This window comes from Haplochromis burtoni, unplaced genomic scaffold (genome assembly GCF_018398535.1).
Source record: "Haplochromis burtoni strain Fernald_Lab_line unplaced genomic scaffold, NCSU_Asbu1 Contig_581, whole genome shotgun sequence".
Classification (NCBI taxonomy): Eukaryota; Metazoa; Chordata; class Actinopteri; order Cichliformes; family Cichlidae; genus Haplochromis; species Haplochromis burtoni.
Window position 1 is genome coordinate 204,603 of NW_024582942.1, and position 10,263 is coordinate 214,865.

The following is a 10,263-nucleotide window of genomic DNA, read 5'->3' on the forward strand; positions in this document are numbered from 1 at the left end:
GTGGTGACAACACAGCGACTGCTGGATCTGAAAAATGAAGTCAGCATCGAAGCATCTAAAACTGCCGTGGCTCTAAGGTCCACCCTAAAATATGCGAGACTGCGTTTAAATCAATTAAAGTGACTCCCGCTTAATATTCTCCATCGAATAACAAACATTTGTTGCTGCTCTAATGGCTCAGCCAGAAGTAGAAAAACAATCACCATCATTTCCTGTTTTTATGGAAAACATCTTTAATGTATTTCTCGGGTTATTCAGACTACACACAGATACAAATGCTCTATCCTAGCTACAGTCAGGGCCAGAGATTTTAGGAACCAGAGGAGCGCATGTAGGAAAACACACTCCTTCACATGGTGGTGTGACACGGGGCTGACGTGAGGCCACGAGCGCCACAGTGAGTAAATTTAGTCCAAAAATCAACGCAGGTCGTGAATTCACAAAAGACTCGCCGTAGTTACAGACACAGACGGAAATCAATAACAGACGTGTGTCTGGACATCTTTATTCTTCCCGATGATCTTTCCCGTCTACTTGTAGAACTCGTGCTCCTGCTCGTCCTTTTTGATGACCGTTTTGTAGGCTTTTTCAAAATCTTTGGCGAGGACGATGTACCTGTTCTCTCGCACTGCCAACATGCCGGCCTGAGACAAGACAAGAAGAAAAGTAATCAGTTTTATCTTATTATGAAAGTAAATAAGGTTAAAACCATTATAAGTCTAATTTAAAGTTCCCAGAATAAACACAACATCTCACACAGGTGGTTTTTGGCCACGTTTGGCGCTCGTTTTATGATCTTGTAGCTTTAAACTGAAATTGAGCCGCCGCTTTTAGGAAGAGGTCGTCAACAAAAGGTCGCTGATTCAGTTCCCTTTAGGTGGCGTCAGGAAAAGCATCGGACGGAAAACTCTCCCAAATTTAAACACGTGGAGCGAACGGCTCAAAAAAGCTTCTACATTTAAAACTGGCTGATCGAAGTAACATTCAGCTCACAGCCGATCAAATTTTAAGACGTCTCCAAACTGTATTTAAGACATTATCACTAATAACTCATACTTAATGGATACATTATTTTAAAAAGTGTAAACAAGTAGGTGTAGTGCATAGCTCACCTCCTGGCAGATGGAGTTGATGTCAGCTCCAGAGATCTTGTCTGGTCGGGCCACATCTGTGTGTCAGTGAAGGCCGAATCAACAAAAACAGCATTCAATGAATCAGCAGCAGTGATGAGGTGTCTATGGAGGAGGTGCGATGTAAACAGTACGCAGGGAGCACATTCTCATCTCTAACACTTTACAATGCAAAGCAAGCCGTTGGTGTGTTTTATGCCAAACGCGAGAGTCGAAACCAGTTCAGCCCTGAATCCAAGTGGATAATGTGGAGGACAGACATGCAAAGTAAACGCAGATGGAAGGACTCGCAGACTGAACACAACAAAACCTCCAGCCAAAGAAGTCAACAGCCCAGAGTCGGAAACGAAACCCAGCAATGTAGAAACTCACAGTGAACCGTTTAAATGAGAAAACCTGAAGTGAGACAGTTACTACGTGCTGTGGTGAACGCTGCAGAGCGGGAACAAAATAAGCTCAAGGGCCAAAAGGATACAGTCCTCCAGGTCGACCTCCTCCGACAGGTTCATTTTACTGGTGATGGTGGAGAAAATGAGACGCTTCTGCCTGCGGTCGGGCAACGGGAACTCGATCTTCCTGTCCAGACGACCCGGGCGGAGCAGAGCCGGGTCCAGAGTGTCGGCTCTGTTGGTGGCCATGATCACCTGAAGACGGGGAAGAGGGGGTTGACATGTTCTTAAAGCACATGACTGTAAACGTGACATGTGATGTGTTCACTTAATAAAGGCACAGATGATTATTCTTTAACTTGGACTGTCTCTCCACAGGGGTTTCCTTGAACTCTTAAGCTCTTCAAATGAAAAACAGAAAAAATAAAGAGAAAACCAACAGGTGGAGGTGATGGAGGACAGCAGGGAGTGACATCACTCTGCTGTAAACACCGTCGAGCTGCAGTGAGCCTGCGTCGTGTTGTTGGAAATCTTTGCTTTTTCATGGCATTTGCGACTATTTATAAAAAGATAACGCACAATGAGCTTTATTTATTTACAATGGTTATTATATGAAGTAGCAGTTTGGAATACTTGGATCTCGCTTCTTTAAATCCTCCACGATCTGCCATTACGGCCCTTTAGATCTAATTTACCGCTCCGACAGCTGCTGAACTTCTTGACACAGTAATTTTGAATTTTGGAAGAAAACACAGTCTTTGTATATTATTCTGTGCTGGGATGATGAAGAATGGGACTGGATACTGTGGAAGAATAAACTAATGTCAATGAACTAAAGGTTACTTAACTTTAGAGACGTGTGTTGTTTTTACTGGACGGGACAGGAGGATGATTTACTCCAGGCTGTACGTCACGTAACGTTCAGAGACTTTGGACAAGAACATCTGTGATATGTTAGGAATTCAGTCCCAGAATATTTATTCTGGGAAAACATCCAGAGTTAGAAGAAGATAAACATACTAAGAAAGTGGTCCAAACCAGCGTCACGACAGGCAGATTGATCCTCATTAAAGGCCTTAAACTCACTTTGGAAATATGGCGAAGAAATGATTTGGAAGAGTGGATAATCATTTCTTTGGAGGACTACTCTCGACTTGAGCTGCGTCCAAACTTGAAGCAACGTGGCGACTGAAGACCACATGATCTCAGTGAGATTTCCCCACATCGAGCGACTATAAAAAACAGAAAATAACCCGAGAAACTTTTCTCAGCTTTCAGGCGATCGCCTCAAGTGACTGCCAGTGAGAGCACAGCAAAGGCCGATTGACATGTAACCTGACAGTAAATATATTAGTGGGTTACCTAGGCAACCAGAGCCTGGAATTGAACAGCAATCCCCTTCAAAGCAAGCTTCAGACCACAAAGAGTAGACAGGATTTACCTACACTACATGAATCTGTTACATATGATAAATATGCTCACATAAATAAGCACAAATAAAAGCTGTTAATGATACAAATGAGAATAAATACGATACAGTGTTCCTGATTATTTCTGAGCGTGTGCATTTGTAACATTTTAACCATCAAGTTCCTGCACTTTTCTCACTGTAAGAACTATTTTGGCAGAGAAAAAAAAATCTGCCCCAAAAACCTTTCTGGGTTATAGCATTCATCAGAACAGGAAGGAGTTCTTTGTACAAGTCTTAGCTGCACTCCATGTGTAAACAGCTCAAGGGCAAAATGTCCATTTAAGGTGCTGATGAATGACGCCGTGAGCCTCGGGGATGCTCTCTAAGCTGGATTGCAGCAGACGCAGTGATAACAATGCAGTGAATGAAATGCAGCTCGAGTCAGCACGCAGAGATGTGGTGCAGCCACAGGGGGAAACAGTTAAGAGGCTCGGCTCACCTTGACGTTGACATTCTGGTCGAATCCGTCCATCTGATTGAGCAGCTCGAGTAAGATTCTCTGCACTTCCCTGTCAGCTGCAGAGGAAACAAAGAGGTTAGACGGGCGAGTTCGTCACGCAGACAGTCGCGTGCAGGACAGGGGCTAAAAACAACATGTATAAAAGTCGGGCTGTTTCGTACCTCCGGTCTGTGCATCGAAACGCTTCGTTGCGATGGCGTCGATCTCGTCGATGAAGATGATGGCGGGGGCGTTTTCTTTCGCCAGCCGGAACACGTCCCTCACCATACGAGGACCTTCCCCCAAATACTTCTGAACAAACTCGGAGCCGACCACGCGGATGAACGCCGCTGCAGGCAGAGAGAAAATCGGTGAAACACAACTTATTATAAAAATCACATTAAAGCCTTTTAAAGTTAAATGTATTACAGGTGCACATCACGTCCTGCTGCACTTACCTGTAGTGTGGTGAGCCACAGCTTTGGCCAACATGGTCTTACCGCAGCCTGGAGGTCCGTACATAAGGACGCCCCTGGGTGGGTCAATGCCAATCTGAGGAAAGAGTCAGAAGGCTGAATATGAAAAAAATAAGTCATGTAACATCCTTTGTTTACATTTGTTGCACAGTCATTGTTGACAAACATCTTCATGCATTTCTGCCACCTTCTGGCCGTAGCTGTGTACTACAGTCTACATGTGTCCCCCAATGAGTCTTTTTTTAAACTTTCATGGAGCTAAAATGTACAAAGTTAACATGTTTTATTCAACAGCGACTGAGATCATAAACCTATCAGGAAGGTTTTTACTGAGGTTCTCTCATACACATCTATACAATAATGGTCCTGCAGGTCATTATGAAGAATCAAGGTTAAGGTTTACACTGGCTTCACTTTCCAAACGCTGACACGACGTCTATATTTTATATACAGCCTGTGGCCAGAAGTCATGTGACTAGTTTGGAGCACGTCTAGGAAGCATAGACGACCACTGAATCTCATTTTATATTTTTAAAACTTTCTTTTTTAACCTTTGTGTTGCACTGCTAAGACCAGGTGTAGTTAACACTTGGCTTTAGTTACCGTTTGTGCGTCTGGCGTTTAGCAGTGTGGACCATGACGAGTGTGAAAATGTCACTTGAATATCTGACCTGTTTATAGAGCTCAAAGTGTGTGAGAGGCAGCTCCACAGCTTCTCTCACTTCCTGCTTCTGAATGTCCATACCACCAATGTCGGCATACATCACGTCAGGCTTTTGGTCTGGAAGCAGAAACACACACAAGTTAAAGCAGCTCTGATGGTTAAAGTGAACGCGCCAGCTTCAGATATTTTTAATGAGACGCGAGCGCAGAAACAAAGAAAGCTCCGGCCCACTGTGATGAGTTTGCACGACAGGGCTTGAACATGTCAGAGCCTGAAGTCTTTGTACCTGACGTCAGCATCATGATGCTGCTGTCTGCCTCCGGGGGGAGCACGTCCACCAGAGCGTTGCTGTGCTTATGTAAGGCCACCGAGGCGTTGGGCTTCAGCAGCTCTCTGTCGATGGTGCTCAGGATCCGCACATAGTAGTTCGACCCTGAAAGGTTGACAACGAGGAATAAGGAGGAGGAACAGGGCTCATTACACATTTAAGGCGTACACGGCACATCTGAAAGCTGATAAAGCCTGTATGCATCATCTGCAGCTTCATTCATTTATAATCTATGGGTTTAATTATTTATCACAGAGTCAGGTTAAAGGGCTTGCTGAAAGATAGCAAAAACAATTATTACTGATTTCCAAGTGATGTAATATTCCATTTATGCTAATAGAGAACCCTTTCTTTTGGTTTAGTAGATCTGTTAAAGTTTGCCTTTTTGCCCCCACAGTACCTGTAGTGGAACCAACAATAGCTGTGTTCTGGTCAACAGCTTCCAGGAACTGGCCAATGACGAGAGGGATGCTCTGTATCCTCTTCACCTCCTCCTGAGCGTGCAGGAACTCCTTCTTCAGATTCTTCTGCTCATCTTTGATGTACTCCTCCTGCACCTCCAGGAACTCGAGCTCCTGCTGCAGCTTCTGCAAAGACACAGCAAAAGCAGCGTGAGAGCCTGCTGGAGATGAAGGTCACAGGTCACAAGCTGCAGGTCACATCTGCAGCTTCCATGCCAAAGGCTGCTCGATGAAAACAGCCACAATAACTCCACCTGGATTATTTAACATGATGATTAGAAACAAAAATTTGAATTCAAACTAAGCAAAATGTGAGAGCGCTGAAGGACACAGTTAAGCCCTGAGCAGAGGGCGTTTTGACTGTAAACTTTGTCTTGCAGGGACCACCAGCCCACAGTAGCACAGGCTGTTTATCCTAACCACACACACTACGTGGAATTCTGAGTAAAAAATGATTTACTTGATTCTATAAACATTTTTTTTTATTTTTTTGACAGCTCTGAAACCAACCTTTTTTCCCCAGCTGAGAAACACTGAATGTTCCAAAGACAAAAGCAACTGTTATTAAACATGTTCACCCTGAACATCCTCTCAACACTTCAACTATTGGTACTGTTACTGAGGCCACGTCCACACATTGTACATGCTCGGCACTTTTCCTCGACATTTCAAAGAGCAGGAAAGTGATGGTGAAGGTTTTTCTGTTTTCTTTCTTTCTTTCTTTCAGCATCTCATAGTAATACTACTTGCTCATGTATACATATGTCACTGTAATGAAAATAAACACAGATGTGCCACTCACACCAGAGTGTGCGTGTAACAAGCTGAAACGACACCAGAGCGCAACAAGTGGCAACAGCCGTGACACCATTTCTGGCATGTTTGTGAGGGCGACAACAGCAAGACAATGTGGACACAGAAAGCTGCAGACTAGGGCGATATGCCCTAAAGTCCATATCACGGTATAATTTGAAGCATGTGCGGGAACGATATGTATTGTGATATATTCTTTTATTCTGTATAACGTATTTCACACACTATAAGGACTTAAACTCCTTTAATTTTCTCAAAAATCGTCAGTTTGCTTTATGTATGAATTCTGGTTGTGTTTACTCACCTCGAACCGATTTTACGTGCTACACGGCGCGCAGAAATCTGTCCAAAAATTATACGACTTTGGTAGCTATGAAGCCGCCCTGCTTGATGGATCGTCAGAGCATTACGGCTACTGTAGTCAGGAGCTTCGCGGAGCTTCTGGGTCCTAAACTCCATCAGCTTCAGGTCCCAGAGTCAAACAAACACTGCAGCATCACTGAGAGTTAAAAACTGTCTAAATTATTTCATCTATAATAAAATCATCAGCGTTGCTGCTTTACCAGGTGTAACAATTACGTTTAACATCCATGAAAACAGAATTTATTAAATTCAACGGAGTTAGAAGTTAGCAGGAAGTTAGCTCGCTAGTTTCCACCTAAACATGATATAGCATGTTCTGACTGAGAGATTTCTGAGAAAATTCAAACGTACAGCTCTGCTACCACTTCCAACATAAATGAAACTAAACAACAGTGACGTTTGCAGTGTTACTGAAGTTGGACTACCTGGTATATAATGATGTGCTACGTGACTGCTAGCGACACAGCTATGTTAGCATAACATTAGCACAGTGAAGCTGGAGGATGAACGCCAACTTTTTTCCCCGCTCGATAAAAGTTAACGTGAGGGATTCTGGTGGTCAGGGACAAATGCAATCGCATAGCAGGATGCTGTACACGGGCCAACCTTCAGTCAGGAGAACAACTGAGATTATTCATCCACAATACGAGGTTAGTTATTAATATACTGCAACAACATGGGAACAGAGCAGCTGCGAGAGAATTCAGCATTAATGAATCAATGTTACGGAAGTGGAGGAAGCGCAGTTTTTGGCTTTCCCCATATTCCAAAAGTGCTTTGTCTCTTTGTTATTTGCCATAATTTGCAGATGACGTCGTTTCCAGCTGCTGCAATGCTTTTGACCAAAACATGCGCAGCTTGATGACACCATCAACAATTTGTTTGAAGCCTAAAGGGTACATGCATCCACATTTCTGTCAAGTGGACCCAACAAAGTATAATCCTGGATCTATAATGCACCGCCCACTGTTTTCCAGGCGGTGAACTTCAAATAAGTACGGGTCTCTCACTTGGTCTGTTTTGAAGTCGCCATTAATTTGCTGTTTGCTACTGAAGCAGATCCACTGAGTCAGCTGCACTTCTTCTCCTGTGTCTTCCACCACATCCCAGCAGAAACCTGCTGATGCCCATGTGAGAAGAGCTTTGAAATCAGAAAAAGCCACTATTTTGGACCTAACTGCGTGTTAGGTGTGTGAATGACGCAAGTTGTACAAAGATATATAAGAACCAGTCCATTTACCATCTACTTAACACTCAATGCAAAATCCTATAGAACCAACAGTGTCCTTCCACGATAGCATTTTTCAGGACTCCTGTAGTCTTTTTACCAAAGTGGACCCATTTAAGTGTGTGTAAATCTGTGAAACTTAAACAGCAGATAATAGGACCTTGTATCTGGTGTACAGGTCCTCCAGATCTTCTGGTTCTGGTGCCAGGAAGGAGAGTCCCGTCTGAGGTCTGGAGCTCAGTACCGCCGGCATGTCTTCCTGCGAAGGCGACAATAAAAACACAAACATGTGGAGTTATAAACAGCCCTCAGCATTCAGGGACAAATCCAAAATCACAGAGACCCGCACAGCAGCTGCTTTACACAATCATCACAATCATTAGCTACTTTCACAGCTAGCTACCAATAACTGACTACTTTGCGGTGCTTAAAACACCGAGTTCCGCAATTAAACCATCATCTGACTAATTAATACACGCATTTACTGAGTACGGGTTTACAAACTCCTCACACACTTAGAAAACAAATCATTTTCCTTGAGATCTGCGAACGTGATGCTAACATTAGCGGCTAACTGGATGACATAGCAGCGGCGCTGAGAATGAATCGGCAGGTTTGCGGTTCACCGTTTTAACGACCAGCAAAACAAACTGCGACACACACACGCTGACAGACACACTCTCACACGTGAGTTTACGAAAGCCCATCACACAGAATTCACTGTAAGAAAAGGAAAACCGGGGAAACCGATTCTTACCGGACTCTTCTCAACAGACACCAAATCCTCCATCTTCGAGTTTCTTCTTCCTCTACGGCTTCCGTAGTGCGGTTGGAAAATCACTGTAGAGGTGCGTTAGCGCCACCTGCTGAAGTGGAGTGTAAGCGTTCTTCTTTCTTTCTTTCTTTCTTTCTTTCTTTCTTTCTTTCTTTCTTTCTTTCTTTCTTTCTTTCTTTCTTTCTTTCTTTTGTACTGGCGGTTGGCAAACAATTGAAAGGTGCATTACCGCCACCAACTGGTATGGAGTATGGTCTGGAACGACGCTCAAAAAAAAAATAAATCCTCAAATCCTTCCAAACAGGTTTCCCTCTTTTAAAAACTGAAGTAAGGCCTGATAACTTTTTCTTCCTTATTCCTTTCGCAACAAATCAACAAGATCCAGTTGGATTTTTAGGTTACTGAGATTGTGATTGTCTCCTCTCAACCTGATACCTCTGACACTGCAACATGACATGTTCTACAGTTTCCTCTACCCCACAGTAATCACATTTCCAGTACTATGTTTCCCTATCATGAATAACATATTGTCCAAATCTCAGTCTGGATACGATCACCTCCTCCCTCCTAGTCCGTCCTGCATTTCTCATTCCTCCCACCCTCCTTTGAATCTTATACAACCATCGTCCCTTCCTTTCCTCCTCCCACTGCTTTTGCCATCTTGCTCTCATATCTTGCCTTACCATACTCCTTATCTCTGCTTGGCCAAAACTAACAGCCATGTCAACCACCCCATGTTTTACGGCCTCCTTTGCTACTCTATCTGCCTTTTCATTTGCCCACACACCATAGTGTGCTGGCACCCACAAAAGCACGACTGCAAGTCCCATCATGCGTATCCGGAAAAGTGACTGCTGAATTTCCGCCAAAACATCTGCTCTACTGTCTGAGTGACTATGCTGTAGACTGACCAATGATGAACTTGAATCTGAACAAATGACAGCATGTAATGGTCTCACGTCCTCCACCCACTGAACAGCTAATAACATTGCGATCATTTCCCCAGTGTACACAGAAAGCCCATCACTAATCCTTTTACCCATTTCCACCAAAAACCCTGGGACCACGACTGCAACACCGGCTTGACCGGTTGTGTTCTTTGAGGCGTCCGTATATATTTGAACATAACTATAATATTGGTCAATGTAAACCTGTACCGCATGAGAGTTCAAAGTAAATGCCTTATCCTCATTCTTCTTGTTCAACAATGTTAAGTTTACTGTAGCATCAGGAAGTAGCCATGGCGGTACTGCCGGTAACGGCACTCTGTGACTAATGTTTAACTGATCCAGATTAAATTCTGTTGCTTGTCTCCCCACAATCCATCCAAAGCTCTTCCTTTCCCTCCTTTCTTTCTCCCAGCAAGGTTTAAGTACTTCATGCGTTGGGTGATCCTGCCCGTGGCCCTGTAAATTAGCCCAGTAATTAAGTATGAGCTGCTCCCTTCTCAGTCCCAATGGCATCTCTCCCATCTCCACCTGTAAAGCTGCTGTTGGAGTTGTTTTAAATGCACCTGTGCAAATTCGTAGTGCCTGATACTGAATATGGTCTAACTTTACCAGAGTTGTGTCTGCTGCTGAGTGCTATGCTGCACACCTATAATCCAAGAGTGTAAGCGTTACAAACACCAACCGAGAAAAAGGAAAAAAGAAAAGAAAAGAAAAAAACGCTGCCTGTAAATCAAAACTCGAAATATTTTAATATTTCCACGTACTGACTCAAAACT

General features: G+C 43.6%; 1 protein-coding gene across 1 annotated transcript; it reads right to left on the minus strand.

The window, feature by feature from the left end:
- Positions 1 to 208: 208 nt before the first annotated feature.
- On the minus strand, positions 209 to 8,648 carry psmc4 (proteasome 26S subunit, ATPase 4). The gene is made up of 11 exons (XM_005948240.3): positions 8,520 to 8,648; positions 7,923 to 8,021; positions 5,298 to 5,484; positions 4,856 to 5,002; positions 4,577 to 4,686; positions 3,888 to 3,981; positions 3,612 to 3,779; positions 3,430 to 3,506; positions 1,606 to 1,774; positions 1,113 to 1,168; positions 209 to 644 (listed from the first exon to the last, which is right to left on the minus strand). Exons 1-11 carry the CDS (start codon positions 8,550 to 8,552, stop codon positions 531 to 533), a joined length of 1,254 nt encoding a protein of 417 aa, XP_005948302.1. The 5' UTR covers positions 8,553 to 8,648; the 3' UTR covers positions 209 to 530.
- Between the last annotated feature and the right edge of the window lie 1,615 nt (positions 8,649 to 10,263).